At 38.9% G+C, this 18594-nt stretch overlaps 2 protein-coding genes and 1 non-coding gene across 3 annotated transcripts in view; 2 read left to right on the top strand and 1 right to left on the bottom strand.

Moving 5' to 3' along the window:
- Window positions 1-316: 316 nt before the first annotated feature.
- LOC139938922 (uncharacterized) lies at window positions 317-4411 on the bottom strand. Its single transcript, XM_071934593.1, has 5 exons — window positions 4268-4411; window positions 2351-2900; window positions 1640-1754; window positions 1084-1229; window positions 317-452 (listed from the first exon to the last, which is right to left on the bottom strand). The coding sequence occupies exons 2-5, from the start codon at window positions 2881-2883 to the stop codon at window positions 335-337; spliced, it is 912 nt and encodes a 303-aa protein (XP_071790694.1). The 5' UTR covers window positions 2884-2900; window positions 4268-4411; the 3' UTR covers window positions 317-334.
- Window positions 4412-4687: 276 nt separating this feature from the next.
- The window catches only part of LOC139938524 (anaphase-promoting complex subunit 7-like), a 29901-nt gene continuing 15994 nt past the window's right edge, over window positions 4688-18594 (top strand). Inside the window, exons 1-10 of the mRNA XM_071934093.1 lie at window positions 4688-4837; window positions 5533-5655; window positions 6034-6216; window positions 8827-8942; window positions 9459-9572; window positions 10775-10862; window positions 11297-11392; window positions 13877-13965; window positions 15752-15869; window positions 16833-16974. Coding sequence (XP_071790194.1) covers window positions 4769-4837; window positions 5533-5655; window positions 6034-6216; window positions 8827-8942; window positions 9459-9572; window positions 10775-10862; window positions 11297-11392; window positions 13877-13965; window positions 15752-15869; window positions 16833-16974 — 1138 coding nt within the window. The 5' untranslated portion in view covers window positions 4688-4768. The remainder of the gene's footprint in view (window positions 4838-5532; window positions 5656-6033; window positions 6217-8826; window positions 8943-9458; window positions 9573-10774; window positions 10863-11296; window positions 11393-13876; window positions 13966-15751; window positions 15870-16832; window positions 16975-18594) is intronic.
- On the top strand, window positions 14962-15034 carry Trnan-auu (transfer RNA asparagine (anticodon AUU)). Its single transcript has one exon. It is a non-coding gene; the product is annotated as a tRNA-Asn (tRNA).

Below are 18594 nucleotides of genomic sequence, written 5' to 3'. Positions count from 1 at the left end.
AAATGCCACATCCATCCTACACCTTGGGCTAGTCGCAAATAATAACAAATCTAGATTGTTGTAAGAGACATTTTATCACTAATGTAACTAACACAATGCCACATCATTCCTGTGCCCTTGGCTACAAGTCGCAAATAAAAGCTCTTGACCAATAACACTACATTCTCAAAGCAGGCATGTATGCTTTGTTTTTGAAAGGGCAAGGGCACCAAGGCATTTTCTCCTTGGCAAAGGGCACCCTATGAGGAAATTGTAAATTTCTACTGGAGCATTTCCCGGGCACGAAGGCATTGACCAGGGGGCATATGAAGTATCGGGCCCGTCATAGAAGGATTCATGTTTCTTTTCTCTTGGCGTAATGGTGGCGTAGATGATGCCAGATTCCACGACACATGTTAACCAGACGACTGTCTGAACATTGCAGTCTAGAAGTAGCAAATTTAAACTGCTGCCTGTTTGGAGGATGGGAAAAGAGTAAGTAATTAGCAACATTTTAAAACTTAAAAACTTGGTGTTACAGAAAAACTTTTGAAAGCTTTTGGGTTTCTTTTTTTCAAGTTTAAAAAAGATGTTAATGTATACAGTAACAGTAATGCCAGCCTCTTTTACAACTTTTGACTTTGTTTCCAGTTTTCTTGGTAGTTATAAATTCTCATTAACTTTGACAAATTTCCATACCAAAAAACCACATTTGTATATCACTAGGTGTATCCCAACATATGCATCATATAACAAACCTGTGATAATTTGGGCTCACGCTGAATCAAAACAAGGTCTTTGGAATGTTTTCTACTTGGTGTTTATCTTGGTTTTAAAATCACTACTGTGCAATCTGGAGCATTCTTTAAATTAGTGTTTGTGGGGAAAAAACACACCAAAAAAACACAATTAAACCCCCACTTTTATATTTTAGGCATACTGGCTAAAATGTGTGTAAATCGGCATGCGAACTGCATACATGTACATTGGCCCAATGCGCTAGCTTGTAGGAGAACCCTAACGAAATGACTGACTCTGATCATGAATATTGGTTATTCACATTAAATGTTTTTGCATGGGTTTTTAAACATTAGCTACATGTACCTGACAAGTTGTTTAGCCCTCGACAGTTTGCCTCTTTGCATCAGACTCAGTGCAATGTATAGGAGACATCGAGCCTTAAGTATTGGGTCTTCCATTTGTTCAGCGAGGTACAATTGACGAAGTGCTACTCGACCAGCTTCTAGGGCCTGTAAAACACACACACACAGGAGACGAAAGAAGAAAATTTCAAACGAGAGAAACCGATAGCTTCTGGTATTTTTTCTTGTTCTACAAACTTGCCTGGAATTACACAGAGACCATGACCTCTGTTGCCCCTGTCTTGGCCTTGGTGCTCCTTCAAAAGTTTCCTCTTGACTTTACAGTTTTCCAGTGCGAGTGCCCTTTTTCTTATAGAATAGTAAAATTCCAAAGAAATTTACATTTCCCCTTTGGTGGAGAGAAGCAATCATAGTTTAGTGTCTTGCTCAGAGACACACGTCACGACTGGGACTCGAACCCACACTCTGCTGAACAAAAACACCAGAGCTCGAGTTCGGTGCTCTTATCCGCTCAGCCAGAACACACAATCATTACCCAGAACACTCAAGTAACTTACACAGTTGTACATATTATCACCAAGAGACGAGTATGCCCCACCCAAAGTAGACAGCCAGGAAAAGGACTCCTCCATCTGAAGTCGTTGCATCCACTGTGGTAGCATTCGATGACTCCTGTAGAAAGGATCGTTACGACATGATCAGCTTTGGTTAAACACAGAATCAAGGACTGGTTATAAAATATAATTTAAAACAAAAACTTTCATCTGAAAACTCACTGGCTATAAAATTCACATAGTACTATGAAGTCTCATACTTCATAACGATGCTCCACATTGTAACTTACAGGAAAAATGACTAAGTGCTTCCATTCACCCCTAGGGGTGTGATAAAGCGCTATAAGACCCCATGTGCAAACTAAACCCTTCACACATGGAATTTAATTTGTCTAGAATTTAAAAGTATGCTACCCCATGAAGGTTGGGGTAAATGAGGTCGCGACTATTGTTTGCTAAGTCGAGTCATGACTACCGTTTTTTAACTAAACGATTAATCGTGCGACCACGACTACTACAAAAAAAGTCGAGACTACTGTACTTGACGCGACACAAACCTTCAACCCTTTCAGTGTGAGATTTACTATTTTGCCTGTGGCAAACATTACCCCACAATGCATCTTTAATAGAAATAAATAAATTAGTCACCACTAGTGTCAAAGTCGCGACTATTTCAGTAGTAAGTTTTACTAGTCGCCCAGACTTACTTCTTACCATCTGATATCTGGATCAATTTTGAAGTAACGTGCTGTTTTGTGAAGCTTCAAGCACAGAAATATTGTACAACACTCATCACCACGGACAGCACCACAAACTTCTACTTCTTTGAGATTCTCAAGATGTTGACAAACTTTCCTCCCTGACCGTTCACTCCATGGCAATTTCTTCATAACAAAAAGTCTGAATTTCAAGACAAAGTTGCTTGATCTTTGTATTTCTGTTACTAAACATGAAGCTAACATTGGATCCATTGATAAAGTACATCGTACTGTTTTGCCTTTGCTCACTGTGGCCGTTTGGTTTGATCCAACATTGCACTGGGATATTAACATTGTTTCTAAACATGTGTTTGGGTCGACTAACTCTTCAGGGGAATTATGAGTTCCAGTCTGTGTTGATTCATTTATTGAGAGGTCATCATTTGATAGCATTCCATCAGGTGCCATTTTGAATCTGCCGATGTTGATTTTCTGTTCATCGACTACAGTAATAATGAAGCTCATGTCATGAAGTTGGGAACCAGACATTCTGGATGAATAAGAACCTGCAATTGAAAAAGCAAATTATAACAATTATAGGCTAAATAGTAAGAACAGGCATTTATAGAGCACTTTTACACTACCACAGCAAATGAAGCCAACAAATAGAGGTATTTTATTGGAAAAAAGCCATCAGTTTTCCAAAGATTTCTTAAACATTTCCAGTGACTTTGCAGTGGATTTGATGAGGGAGAGGGTTCCACAAAGGCGTGGGGCATGTCATGTGTCTATGTCTGAGTTACCTTGCACGCACAATCTTCAAGATGGGTCGCGCAAACTTCAAGCATTTTTGGAGTGAAATTTACATGTGGCAAATTTGCGGGTGCGGATGAAGTTTGCGCGCTACATTTCGTCAAGGTCAACATGAACTGGAGCCTCGACATGAACTGGGCCCAATTTTGTGGCTCTGCTTACCAATCGGCGCTTGCGAAAGCAGGGAATTACATGTATGTGCTATTAAACGACGTCAAGGCTTAATAATTAAATTTATTTCTCCTTGATTTCACAAGTTATCATATATTAGGGAATTTTGGCTTGTGCATGTGCGTACTCCACCGTTCTTGGCATTCTGCACTTTACACAGCTAGTGCAGAAATTCACAGAGAATGGTGATCAAATTAGCGCATAATTTGGCGGTAAGCAGAGCCATGAAATTGGGCCCGGCATAAAATGAACTGACCCTGATACCCCCATAATAGTAACATAATAGCGTGCTGCCTTGCTTGGACTTCGTCTTTGGTTGACTGTAACTTGTAAGTTTCGGTCTTATTATATCTAAAATTAAACTTTAATAAGAATTAAAGAAAAATACCCTTTTTTAACTTTTAAATTTAATAATCAACACAAGATTTGGATAACTTTCCTTGTGGCGCCACCACTTTTCACTAATTTTTACAAAAAGGGATATCTCATTGAGGTTAATTATTAGCTTAGTTTAGATACTTATAATTATATTTATTTCATATCGAATAAAAAAGTGGTGGCGCCATACGGAAACTTTTCCATGATTCTTTTTGAAAAAGTATGATGTGGAATATTTAGCCCCACTTGTCTATCCTTGGCCACACAAGTGGCAGTATTTAATGACTTTTGATTCGTCGTTCGACACTCATTTGGGCATGCAGCAAAAAAAAAAAAAAAAAAAAACGATCAAAAAATGTTTTTGACAGCATCAAATTTGCGCAAGGCCTGAAATTTGGGTGAAATATCTGGTGCACAGGCTTGAACCTGCGCGCACAATAAATAGGGCCATCAAGGTTGCGCGTTCAGAGCGGAGGCTGAAGTTTGCGCGAGGATTGAAGTTATAAATAACGACAAATTTCGAAGGAAAAAGCGCCCCGTAATTTGGTCTAAACACTTGTGTTGTACTTACTCAGTTACTTATTATACATGTTCGGCCGACAAAAATCTGGTTCTCAAGCTCTTTTCTCACTAGTCATGTCATTTCGGAGTTGTTTCAAGAAGGAAAATGGGTTGGAGAGGTAGATGGAAGGAAGAGATCAAAACAAACAATGTTTTCACATGGTAAACAGCGCCACGTGCGGCTAACATCGACCAATGCACCGGCTGGAAGAGACTGAAATTAGTATTGTTTTTATGGTTTATAACTTTATGTCATATTATAATAAATCATTGATAAATTAACTAATAATTAAATCATTATTTTAACCAAAATAAAATTAAACAGCTGTTACTTAGATAAATGCTAACAAATATAAAACAGCTTTAGAATAAATTGGGTTTCTTTATGGGGTCATGTCATGTCAAAGGTCACACCTACTTCATCTGTTTTGATTTTGAAGCGGAAAAAGAGCACCAGAAGTTGTCCAATTATTTCTACAGAGAAACGTCAAAAACTCCGACATCAACAAGTATGATGGCTATTATTGACCAAGTCAAGATGCTTCTTGAAGAAGGATTGTATTCAAATGTTGTGATGTTGGTGAGTTACATTTCAACACAATTCAACTTTATTATAAAAATAAAATTATTTACATTTTAGTTTTTAACAATTGTACCCAAATTTAAATTGCCGCCGTGCGTACACAGTGGTAGGTACACTCACACTGCCGTACGATTGTATTTCAGCGGAAAGAACCTCGCGCTAGTACAGTGTCAGGGTCAGTAAAAAGTAAGCACTTTTATGGATGGATTTGATAACAAATTTCTGATAATTTTCTGTGATAAATTACCAAAATCAAACACTGTATGACCATGGAGCATGGACCTGATGGAGAAACTAAGGGTCGACTGTGTAAATAAAGGGATCCAAATAAAGTACTTACTAAATACTAGACTAGTCCCTTAGTGTTTTTGTACTGGTAAATAAACTATATTATTTTTTAGTAGTAGTACTAGGCCTAGTAGTTTTAGTACTAGGCCCCCTATATTAATATAAAATAAAACATCGTAAAATAAAAATATAAAAAACAAAAGATTGGCATTCATCAAAAGAGTAGTTAAACAAAGATTAAGAAATGGAAAGTTCAGTCTATGTGGAATCCAACTTCACTTTTTTACTCAATTTGATCTAAAAATAATTTTCCACAATTGTGTTTTTGTGTTTGCTAGTCGAATGAGCATTCTTTTCCTTTATAAACTAAACTAAGAACAAGTTATATTTATTTTTACTTGCAGGCAAGCTTGATGAAAACAGCCAGTGAACAGAACTCAGAATTACTGACTGGACCAGAGAAATATCAACTGCAGGTTTACTACGCTGATGCACTCTTTGAGATGCAAGAGTACAAAAATGCTGAGGTACACAAACCATAGCTATCAGGTTTCATGACTTGAAATTATCACTATTTATACAGAGTGATTATTTCACGATTAGGTACGATATATATATCGTAACTGGTAAAAGGAAAACCATACACAGTTAGGGCACGGCAACTAACATAACAAAAATGCATGGCAGTGTGAGTGTCAGCTGTCAGGATGAATTTTTCCAGGTGTACGTCAACCAGTAAGAGTGGCACTACTGGTGTGTCGACGGCCATGGCCGCCATGAATGTTGAGGCCTGGATGTAATGCACAGTCATGGGTACCAGAAACCTGGAATCAAAATGGATATCGGATACTCAATCAATCAATCAATCAAAAGAAATTTATAAAGCGCCAGTTTCTACTTTCTAGGTTATTTACAGAAAAGCTCTCCAAGTGAAGAAAGTGTTGAATAAGAGCAAAGTTAAAGGACCGGTACCCACTCAACCTCCTCAGTCTATACCTAATGATGGACTTCCCTCAGAGCTGAATGTCCGCTATAGAATCTACGAATGCAACTATCATCAAAAGAACTACAAGGAAGCTATCGCAGTAGTAAGTACCCTAATCGCAGTAGTAAGTACCCTAATCGCAGTAGTAAGTACCCTAATCGCAGTAGTAAGTACCCTAGTAATCGCAGTAGTAAGTACCCTAGTAATCGCAGTAGTAAGTACCCTAATCGCAGTAGTAGGAACCCTAATCGCAGTAGTAAGTACCCTAATCGCAGTAGTAAGTACCCTAATCGCAGTAGTAAGTACCCTAATCGCAGTAGTAAGTACCCTAATCGCAGTAGTAAGTACCCTAGTAATCGCAGTAGTAAGTACCCTAATCGCAGTAGTAAGTACCCTAATCGCAGTAGTAAGTACCCTAATCGCAGTAGTAAGTACCCTAGTAATCGCAGTAGTAAGTACCCTTATCGCAGTAGTAAGTACCCTAATCGCAGTAGTAAGTACCATAATCGCAGTAGTAAGTACCCTAATCGCAGTAGTAAGTACCCTAATCGCAGTAGTAAGTACCCTAGTAATCGCAGTAGTAAGTACCCTTATCGCAGTAGTAAGTACCCTAATCGCAGTAGTAAGTACCCTAATCGCAGTAGTAAGTACCCTAATCGCAGTAGTAAGTACCCTAGTAATCGCAGTAGTAGGTACCCTAGTAATCGCAGTAGTAAGTACCCTAATCGCAGTAGTAAGTACCCTAGTAATCGCAGTAGTAAGTACCCTAGTAATCGCAGTAGTAAGTACCCTAATCGCAGTAGTAAGTACCCTAATCGCAGTAGTAAGTACCCTAATCGCAGTAGTAAGTACCCTAGTAATCGCAGTAGTAAGTACCCTTATCGCAGTAGTAAGTACCCTAATCGCAGTAGTAAGTACCCTAGTAATCGCAGTAGTAAGTACCCTAATCGCAGTAGTAAGTACCCTAATCGCAGTAGTAAGTACCCTAGTCGCAGTAGTAAGTACCCTAGTAATCGCAGTAGTAAGTACCATTATCGCAGTAGTAAGTACCCTAATCGCAGTAGTAAGTACCCTAATCGCAGTAGTAAGTACCCTAGTAATCGCAGTAGTAAGTACCCTTATCGCAGTAGTAAGTACCCTAATCGCAGTAGTAAGTACCCTAATCGCAGTTGTAAGTACCCTAATCGCAGTAGTAAGTACCCTAGTAATCGCAGTAGTAGGTACCCTAGTAATCGCAGTAGTAAGTACCCTAATCGCAGTAGTAAGTACCCTAGTAATCGCAGTAGTAAGTACCCTAGTAATCGCAGTAGTAAGTACCCTAATCGCAGTAGTAAGTACCCTAATCGCAGTAGTAAGTACCCTAATCGCAGTAGTAAGTACCCTAGTAATCGCAGTAGTAAGTACCCTTATCGCAGTAGTAAGTACCCTAGTAATCGCAGTAGTAAGTACCCTAATCATAGTAGTAAGTACCCTAATCGCAGTAGTAAGTACCCTAATCGCAGTAGTAAGTACCCTAGTAATCGCAGTAGTAAGTACCCTAATCGCAGTAGTAAGTACCCTAATCGCAGTAGTAAGTACCCTAGTAATCGCAGTAGTAAGTACCCTTATCGCAGTAGTAAGTACCCTAATCGCAGTAGTAAGTACCCTAATCGCAGTAGTAAGTACCCTAGTAATCGCAGTAGTAAGTACCCTAATCGCAGTAGTAAGTACCCTAATCGCAGTAGTAAGTACCCTAGTCGCAGTAGTAAGTACCCTAGTAATCGCAGTAGTAAGTACCCTAATCGCAGTAGTAAGTACCCTAATCGCAGTAGTAAGTACCCTAATCGCAGTAGTAAGTACCCTAATCATAGTAGTAAGTACCCTAATCGCAGTAGTAAGTACCCTAATCGCAGTAGTGAGTACCCTAATCATCGTAGTAAGTACCCTAATCGCAGTAGTGAGTACCCTAATCGCAGTAGTAAGTACCCTAATCGCAGTAGTAAGTACCCTAGTAATCGCAGTAGTAAGTACCCTAATCGCAGTAGTAAGTACCCTAATCGCAGTAGTAAGTACCCTAATCGCAGTAGTAAGTACCCTAGTAATCGCAGTAGTAAGTACCCTAATCGCAGTAGTAAGTACCCTAATCGCAGTAGTAAGTACCCTAATCGCAGTAGTAAGTACCCTAGTAATCGCAGTAGTAAGTACCCTAGTAATCGCAGTAGTAAGTACCCTAATCGCAGTAGTAAGTACCCTAGTAATCGCAGTAGTAAGTACCCTAATCGCAGTAGTAAGTACCCTAATTGCAGTAGTAAGTACCCTAATCGCAGTAGTAAAAGGCCTAGGATTGTATTGTCCGATTTCCATGAGTGTTGTACTTGGCACATTCTCTCTCTCTCTCTCTCTTAAGTCCATTAGGGCGTTTGTTGAGAAACAAACTCTCTTTAAGCCTCTCTGTCCAGAGCGGTTGTCCTTAGCTCATGCATGTTATGTCTTTTCAGTGCACGAATGTTGTCAGTCCACCTAGTTTTCGGTCTTCCTCTTCCAGCGGGACCAGCAACATGTCCTTCCATGCACTGCATCTCAAGATTTACCCTGTCTCTCCTTGTATGCCCTACTCCAGCTTCTTCTTAAGTATGAAGTTAACTAAGGTTTTTGACTTTATGTCCGTCGTTTATTACAATTGTTGTCATTTATAGGCGATGACTCAATCTCTTTTCGTTTGTTTTTATTCTAGTTGCAGAGTATTCCAGCCAAACAGCGGAAGCCTAAAGTCAACATGGCCCTCGCTAAGTTGTATCAAAGAATCGGAAGTGAAAGACCAGCTGTTACTTGCTTCAAAGAAGTTCTCAAGTAAATACTGACTGGCATGCCATTTCTCAGGATTTTTCTTGATAGCAGATTTCTATCAAAATCTTCTTGAGCTTTCAAATTTTCTTGAAAGAAGTAAAGCAGTCACTAGATGGTGAAAAATTAGTCCATGTTGTATTTAAATGAAGAAATTCATAGAGCTGCGTAAGCACACATTATTGCTTAAAAATGTTCTGCTAAGCAGAAATGAGCACAATACCAGTCACAAATTGCACATGCAACATGGTAGTTTGGCTTGTAACTTTTCTCTGGCAAATTGTTTTACTGTGCTCAGCCACTTGTTGTGCTTAAGCAGATAAGTCCCAGTTTGTAAACCTTCTGAAGTGTAACATCTGGGATGTTTTGGGTCTACAACATTGGGGAACCTATGCCTTCGAGAAAGACTTTACTAGGGTTGAAACGTCAGGCCATCAACTATTATTTGCATTTTTACCCTCTGTCCTTTTGGTTAGTAAGTTTTTTTGCAAGAACTTTTTCTATTCTCTTGTTTATTTACAGGCAGTTTCCTTTAGCTCTAGAAGCTGTACTTGGCTTGTTATCTCTCGCTGTAAAGGGAACTGAGGTTGCTGCGCTTACTATTAACAGCTTACCAAACACCAACAACATAGAGTGGTGAGTAGTATAGGGGTGGGATGTTTAAAGGAACACGTTGCCTTGGATCGGTCGAGTTGGTCTATAAAAATCATTTGTAACCGTTTGTTATAAAGTACATAATGGTTAGAAAGATGTTGTAAAAGTAGAATACAATGATCCACACAAATTTGCCTCAAAATTGCGTGGTTTTCCTTTACTTTGCTGACTGATGCGGTCGGCCACTTATGGGAGTAAAAAATTTGACTCCCATAAATGGCCGACCGTGTTAGTCGACGAGGTTAAAGGAAAACCACCCAATTTCGAGTGATACTTGTGTGGGTCATTATATTCTACTTTTAAAATATCTTTCTAATCATAATGCATTTCATAACAAACGGTTACAAACACTTTTCAGAGACCAACTCGACCGATCCAAGGCAACGTGTTCCTTTAACCTTTATTAGTAAAATTAGTTTGTGGAGGTAGTGCTTTCAGCCAGGCTTCGGATGGATGATACCCAAGCCTACATCCGTATGGACTGTAAAGGGGGTAACCCTAACTCAGGAGTAGGTGGCAACGGCCCCTGGAAAAAATACTTGATTGTAGCACACACCTTGAAGTAGCCTTTAGGCCTTGTGTGTCTGGTGACTTGCATTACAAAAAATACCTCAATGTTTTTGTGCAATTTGATCGGTCAAAGAATGGTCCTGTTGGGGTGTATAACTATGTGGTGTGAAAACAGCCTCTTTGAACTTGCAAATAAAAAGTCCCTAAGCAGGCAAAATATTGTTTCAAAGCTCATATTATTTCATGTTGTTCAGGGAACTATCAAATCAATTGGTTTTTATTCATGCAAATTTTTGTTTTATTTAATCTTTTTCACTAGAGATTTGGTGCAAGTACATACCTCAGTATTTGTGAACACTCAAACAATGTATCAAACTTTCTTTATTAAAGTATGTGCACATGAAACTAGCATAATGCTAATTATTGTTAATTTTCAGAGCTCTTAGTCTGGCTCTTCTTGAGAATATCTGAAATGAGTTAATTGTGTGTAAGAGGTTATAAGCCATGCAAAAGTTAAATTGCCTAAGGATTGGCCCTGTGCAAGTGAGTTGAACACTTAAAATCATATATGCAAAAACATATTTTCCTTTTTTGTTAAAAGTGTATTAATATACCTTTTATTTTTTTAAGATACAACGAAAGAATGAAAAGTAAATGTTTTTTTTCTCTGTAAGGTTAACTTTCTGGTTGAAGGGACACTCCTACAACGCAAGCAAAGATTATGCAAAGGCAGTTAGCACGTTCAAGAGTTTGGAAACTGGAGTAAGTTGATTCAACGTAAACTCAAAAGGCTATTTTGAGATATGGCGGACACCATGCTATAACACTATTAGGATTGGGTTAATTAGGTGAACACCCAAACCAAACAGTGCACTTCTATAGTGTCCGCCATTCCTCAAAAAGGCAAATGGGCCATGGCTGGAATAAGTGGACTGAAGGCCCCTGGCAGGTTTGAATCCCACTCTAGTAAATGTGTCTCTGTTCAACCAAAAATTCAAATGATATCTTAAAATTTTAAAGTCCAATTTTGATGCCCATGTTCAAATGTTTACCTTTTGTGAAGAATGTTTGATTATCCTATTTATTTTCCTTTAATGTCTTTTAAAATTGTAAGCTCAAAATGCAATTTGGTTGTTGGACCGCAAACTTTGAATGTTTGTTAAATAAATCATAAACAATATCTGTCTCTTTTTCAGAGTGTATTGCGTGAGAATAGTTCAGTCCTGTGCTGCCTTGCTGAAAACCACTTTCTGGCTGGTGACCTTGCTAATGCTTTACTTGTTTATAAAAGGGTGAGTTTCTTAATCCTCGATGACTGACTCTTAGATACATACAGGGTGAGTCGTAAAGAAGTTGACCGGGATTGGTGGAGATTTTTAAAAGCACTCTCTCCTGCTTATTAGAAGAAGAAAAAGAACGAAAGAAATTGATGATTCCTAAGAGGAATTATGTCTATTTAAAAGATACTGGACACTATTGGTTATTGTCAAAGACCAGTCTTCTCACTAGGTGTATCTCAACATATGCATGAAATAACAAACCTGTGGAAATTTGAGCTCAATTGGTCAAAGAAGTTGCCAGATAACTATGAAAGAAAAACACCCTTGTCACACGAAGTTGTGTGCTTTCAGATGCTTGATTTTGAGACCTCAAAATCTAATTCTGAGGTCTCGAAATCAAATTTTGTGGAAAATTACTTCTTTCTTGAAAACTACGTCACTTCAGAGGGAGCCATTTCTCACAATGTTTTATACTATCAACCTCTCCCAATTACTCGTTACCAAGTGAGGTTTTATGCTAATAAAGGTACTCATTTTGCAAGCTGTCCTAGGAATGAGTTTTATACTCTTTGCTACTTACTCAGATGTTTAGATCCAGTCAAGCATGAACATTCCATGGACAGCTACAAACATGAGTGCTTTCAGTAAAACAGGCATAACTTCTCTTAGAAAAGATCAATTTGTTTCCTTTTTTGTTTTTTTAGATAAGCAGAAAAGAATGTTCATTTAATGTGTGTTTCACTGGGGTTTTGAGTGTCAGTTGTTTTGTTTTTTAAATCATAAATCTCAGTCAACTTCATTTTGACCTGCCCCTTATATACACTCATCACGTTTAGTTTTGGTCAAGCAAGCTCACTTCTTATATTTGGTTATCTGGTAAGGAATTTATCCGTCTTCGACGACTCCAAAACAGAGTTGCCGAATCGATCATTCAGCCAAGAAAGGCTACTCATATTTCACCCTGCGTTGAACCACTTCACTGGCTTCTTAGTACCTATTTCACAGTTGTGCTTAGCTTAAAGGCAGTGGACACTATTGGTAATTACTCAAAATAGTTATTAGCATGAAACCTTACTTGGTAACGAGTAATGGGGAGAGGTTGATAGTATAAAACATTGTGAGAAACGGCTCCCTCTGAAGTGACGTAATTTTCGAGAAAGATGTAATTTTCCATGAATTTGATTTTGATACCTCAGATTAGAATTTGAGGTCTCAAAATCAAGCATCTGAAAGCATACAACTTCGTGTGACAAGGGTGTTTTTTTCTTTAATTATTATCCCGCAACCTCAATGACCGATTGAGCTCAAATTTTTACAGGTTTGTTATTTTATGCAAATGTTGAGATACAGCAAGTGAGAAGACTGGTCTTTGACAATTACCAATAGTGTGTCCAGTGTCTTTAAATGCTTACCAAAGAATTGTACACTTACAACACCCTGTAACTCTATGGATTGTATGAATTCTGCGACAAGTAGAACCATGCAATAAGTTACTGTTCATAAACGCATTTACAAGTATGTTGAGTTTGAAACTTTAACTTTTATTTATAAATGATTCAGTGATTGAACACCTCATCATCTCAGAGAATTTCTTAGCAACCAAATTACTGTAGACTTTGCTCCAATTAAACTTGGGCGATATCGATTTATTTTATTCACAATATATCGCCGACAATATATCGCGATATGCGATATAATCGCGGTTAATTAAATTTGACATCATCAGTCTTCAAACTCCAAGTGAAAGTTGTAGAAGAGACAGTCATAGCATAAGAGAGGTGTTCTAATGACCTATTCTTCTGATTTTACTCCAAACCTATGGGGTGCGAGATGCCTCAGCTAGCAAATACATCGCGATATTTAATCGATATCGCGATAGATCGCGATTATCGCGATATAGCGATATTTCGATTAAAACCAAATCCATCCGATATCGAAATCGTTCCAAACTAATATCGCGATATTCGATAATATCGTGATATCGCCCAAGCTTAGCTCCAATCCGATTCCTGTATTTGTACAAAGCCAGATTAAAGTCTTGTCATGCAGGTGTAAGACATACTTTGGGGGGGCTTTTGATGTATCGAATCAATCATTAAATTATTTTTGTTAGTGAGCTTACAGACAGTTGTTACATGTGACGCTAGCACAAAAGGTCAGTTTGGGGACTGTAGTGAGGAGAATGGCTGTGATGTTGTGTGGGTTGGTTTGGGTTGGGGGTGGGGTAGGAGAGGGAATAGACGCTCCATTATCAGGCATGTGAGACTTCCTCGTTTACGCAGAAATCTGCATTTTTTATTTTTCCATTCCTAATTTTTCTTAGGTGTTCTGCTTTTTTCCCTGTGTCTGTCAGTCCGGTATTGGCCGATTTAGGTCTGCGTTTTTTTTCTTCTTCCCGTTCAACAACATTATCAAACAGCAGTGCAAGTAAGTAAGCACCTGGCATTGGGAATAACGGTTATTAAAGGTGTTGGGTTTCCTGTTGTCCTCCTGCAGGTTCACTCTCTGGACCCACTCTGCCTAAAAGGAATGGATATCTACGCTTATCTACTTGCTCGTGAGAAACGCATGGATGAACTGATGAGGTTGGTGAATGTGCTTGTTGCTAGGTAATCGGTCGTAAAAAGATACTGGCTGCTGCATTTTGGTTTGGATTGTGTTTGTGTAATGGCTGTATGAAAAGCTGACAACTCTGTCCGATTCTGCAGAATAATTCCCAGAAAATAAAGGAATCTTTCCATGTTCTGCAGAATAATTCCCAGAAAATAAAGGAATCTTTCCATGTTCTGCAGAATAATTCCCAGAAAATAGAGGAATCTTTCCATGTTCTGCAGAATAATTCCCAGAAAATAAAGGAATCTTTCCATGTTCTGATGAACAAACTTGCAAATCTCTCTGATACTGGAAACCTTTTTCCTATATTATGTTGAATGCAATTCAAAAGATCTTCTTAATTGTTGCACAAAATCCCCCCTGATTTCAAAGATACAGTTGACGCTCCCAGTTCTTCTGTGTTTACTCAACTAGGGTTGACCATAACCAACTCAGAAAACCAACTCTTGAAAAGTCCTCAATGTTCTTTAGATCTTCTTGAAGACACTCTGGACACTAACGGTACATGTAGTTGTCAAAGACTAGTCTTCTCACTTTGCGTATCTCAACATATGCATAAAATAACAAACCTGTAGAAATTTGAGCTCAATTGGTTGTCAACACAAAGTTGTGTGCTTACAGATGCTTGATTTTGAGACCTCAATTCTAAATCTGAGGTCTTGAAATCAAATTCGTGGAAAATTACTTTTTTCTCGAAAACTATGTTATTTCAGAGGGAGACGTTTCTCACAGTGTTTTAAACTATCAACCTCTCCCCATTACTCATTACCAAGTAAGGTTTTATGCTAATAATTATTTTGAGTAATTACCAATAGTGTCCACTGCCTTTAAAGAAACAATACAGAAATGGTAAGAAGAAAAAAAAAATTGGGTGTGATCCCTGGCTACACGGCAGTTAACGGTTGTATGGCTTCTGACTGGCACCCCCGAACAAAGATATTGACAAAATAGTGACACCGCCAATATAGGGCTAGATAGCTCAGTTGGTAGAGCCCCGGCACATTAATCCGGAGGTCGTTGGTTCGAATCCCACTCTAGTCAATTCTTTGTTCAACCCCAAAAAATCATTTAAAAAATTTACCCAGTCAGTTTCCCTTGTGGTTTATATTGATATCTGAAACAAAAAGTCGCATCCCCTTAAGGTGATCCCCTAGCTGCCTCTTCCCAGGTTGTATCGTAATTTGGGTGTGATCCCTGGCTACACGGCAGTTAACGGTTATATGGCTTCTTAATGGCACCCCCTGAACAAAGATATTGACAAAATAGGGACACCGCCAATATAGGGCTAGATAGCTCAGTTGGTAGAGCGCCGGCACGTTAATCCGGAGGTCGTTAGCTCGAATCCCACTCTAGTCAATTTTTTGTTCAACCCCCAAAAATCAAGAAAAAAAAACCGGGAAGATCACAGATTTACATAAAACTTACCAAGTCTTATGATGATGATAGTAGAAAACATCCCTTGGATATTTCTGTCTTGAGTGTATTATTTGATGTGAGTTTTGTTGCTCTTGAAAAGTTCAAACTTAATCATGTTTGTTGTCTATCAACTCCCAAAGACCCTGAGGGAATGCAGGTACCCCTGGTTCATGAGAAGCAAAAAGAACTAAGTGTCTTCTTCAAGGACACATGTTTTTTGTGACCTGGATTTGAACCGACACCAAAACTTGAGTTTGAAACACTAAACCACTCGGCCACAATACAACAAGAAAATCTATCATTCCGATAAAAAAACTGATTCTGTTTTTCATTTGTTGTCAGTTTATCTTTCCAACTGATGTCAGTTAGTGAGCAGAGAGCTGAACCTTGGATCGCCATGGGTTACTATTATTCTGCCAATGCTCTTAGAACAAGTAGGGCTGTCTACTTTGCACAAAAGGTAATCAGTGATTGTTGATCTCTCTCTTTATTTCTTTATTTCTTTACTCATTTTTTTTTTATTTTTATTTTTCTTTTATTTTTTGGGGGGAGGGGGTTACTTCTCAGGACAAGCAAGGCTGTCTGCTTTGCATGTGTCATGGCCAAGCGGTCATGGCCAACAGTCAAGCGCTTTGGACTCAAGCTCTGGTGTTTCTGATCAGCAGAATGTGGGTTCTGGTCTTGACACTTGCGTCCTTAAGCGAGATTAAAACCATTATTCATTCATCCTTTGGATGGGACTTAAAACTCTGTGTTGTGTACTGCATGAGACCCCAGTTACACTAATCACACAGAGAAAATTTTGTTTTCAATGTATGTTTTCATGAAATTCAACCCTCGGTGGCGATGAGAGTTTTGTTTTTGAAGAAAATTATTAGTGAGTGTTTTAGACTCACACTGACTTTATCATCATCATCATCATAGCCGCCCTCCTGAGGTAGATCCCGGAGATGGCTTCCCAACTAAGAGTCTCCATAGGTCTCTGTTCCTTGCTAGGTGTCCTGCTGCTGCCACAGATGGTATGTCGGCCTCTTCACAGAAGTGCTTGATATCTTCCAGCCATCCTTGGTCTGTTACCTGCATCGTGACCTTCTTATTGGGGTATAGGCCGCTGCCCATACTGGTCACATGCCCAAAAGATCTTTGAAGTTGTGAAGCAGTCTGTCCCTTCTGGTGACCGCCAATATTTTTCTCAAGCAGACTGACTTACCACTTCAAATTCGCAATATTTCTAGTGTTGATCAGGAAGATACGTTTGAAAACTAGCTTGTTTAATATATGGCTGATCTGTGATTGTTCTTTGACTGATTTTTCTTTACTGTGTGAGGATTCCCTCTCGTGCGCCTGGAGCACCTTAATTTGGTGGATTTATTTCGGCGCCTTACAAATATTCTTTTTTATTATTATTATTTCTCCTGTACAGGCCTACCAGATTGACCCACGTAATGTGCAAGCATTGCTTCTAAAGGGCAGTGTACTTCAACATATGAGTAAAACGCAAGAAGCTTTACTCCATTTCAGAGAGGCTGTACGGATGGCTCCATTTAGATTTGAAGCTCACCAAGGTATAATCACCAACAAGAATCAAATAGTCATTCTGAAAAGAACCTTAGGTTTCAACTCGATGTGTCAATCAGTATCAAAAAGCTTTCTCTAGAAGACGATCAGAGCATACTGATCAAAACGTTGAGTTGAAACCAACAGTTCTTTTCAGAACCACCCCAACTCATTTAGCGATTATGATTACATGGTGTTACTGCGAACCTTACTGTATCCTTTTTCTACCATGCAAAATTTCAAACCCTACTTAAAGGCATTGGACACTATTTGTAATTGTCAAAAACCAGTCTTCTCAATTGGTGTATCTCAACATATGCACAAAATGACAAACCTGTGAAAATTTGAACTTAATTGGTTGTCGAAGTTGCGAAATAATAATGGAAGAAAAAACACCATTGTCACACAAAGTTGTGTGCTTTCAGAATCTAATTCTGAGGTCTCAAAATCAAGTTTGTGAAAAATTACTTCTTTTCAAAACCTTTGTTACTTCAGAGGGAGCCGTTTCTCACAATGTTATATAAATGTACTATCAACAGCTGTCCATTACTCGTTTGGTAAGTTTTTATGCTCATAATTATTTTGAGTAATTACCAATAGTGTCCTCTGCCTTTCATAAAATAGTCATCATCATTTCATTTACAGACTTTTATTTGATTTCAGACTTTGGAAGTCAGTCTGCTGGTGAAGGCAATCAGCTGTGTTTTTGTTCATAATATAACTACCGGGGGTAAATCCTGCTCTTTGTTCTAAACTGCGCCAATAAAGTATCTAAACACTTACAAATGGTCAGATATATCGGAACCTGAAATAGTATGCCAAAAAATAATTATTCATTTCTATTCACCGTTAATTTCTGCACATTTTGACACATCTTGTGTTGCGCTACGATGTTGTTTAGTGGATTTATGGACACTTGAGTGGCTTAAGGTCGAATTTCAAAAGTTGCAAAAGCCCCTATTCAAGCTAAATCGTTGTATTGTGACGAGTAAGATCAGCGTTTCTTTTGCCCGCCCTTTATAAATGATTTGTTTGTCGCGTTTTGGACAAATCGGTTGCGATGAACATCAGCAATAATTGTCAGTAACCAAGCAAAGGGGTCAAAGATGGGAGGCATACAACAAAATGGGTTAAGAGCCAGAATCCCTGATTATGGTAAGACAGGGAAAGGTGTTTCAATATAACAGGAAAGATGGCTCAACTGACCAAACAGGAAAGAGGACGGATCGTTGGTTTGATAGAAGCCGGTATGTCGATTCGAGCTGCAGCTCATCAAGTTGGAACGTCACCAGCGACGGTCAGTAAAATGGTGGAATGGCTACCAAGCTCAGGGAAATGTGGACAACCTGCCAAGGAGTGGCCGCCCGAGTGTGACTTCTGCAGCAGAAGAAAGTGAACAAGTCCATCAAGCCTGACACCACTCTCGAGGGATTGCGACGCATCCTGATCAGGAAATGGCAGGGGATTGACCAGGGACAGATCAGATGTCTCGTTTGGAGTATGAGAAGACGACTCCTTGCCGTTAACAGTGATGGAGGACACACCAAGTATTGAGGACAGGATATCAGCAGTTTTAGAGTTAAAGATACGGCCATAAATTTCATGGTCAAGTAAACGAAACGAGTTTG

The sequence above is a fragment of the Asterias amurensis genome, chromosome 6, assembly GCF_032118995.1.
Source record: "Asterias amurensis chromosome 6, ASM3211899v1".
Lineage (NCBI taxonomy): Eukaryota > Metazoa > Echinodermata > Asteroidea > Forcipulatida > Asteriidae > Asterias > Asterias amurensis.
Note: the sequence above shows the minus strand (reverse complement) of the source record. Positions and strands in the feature narration are given on the sequence as shown.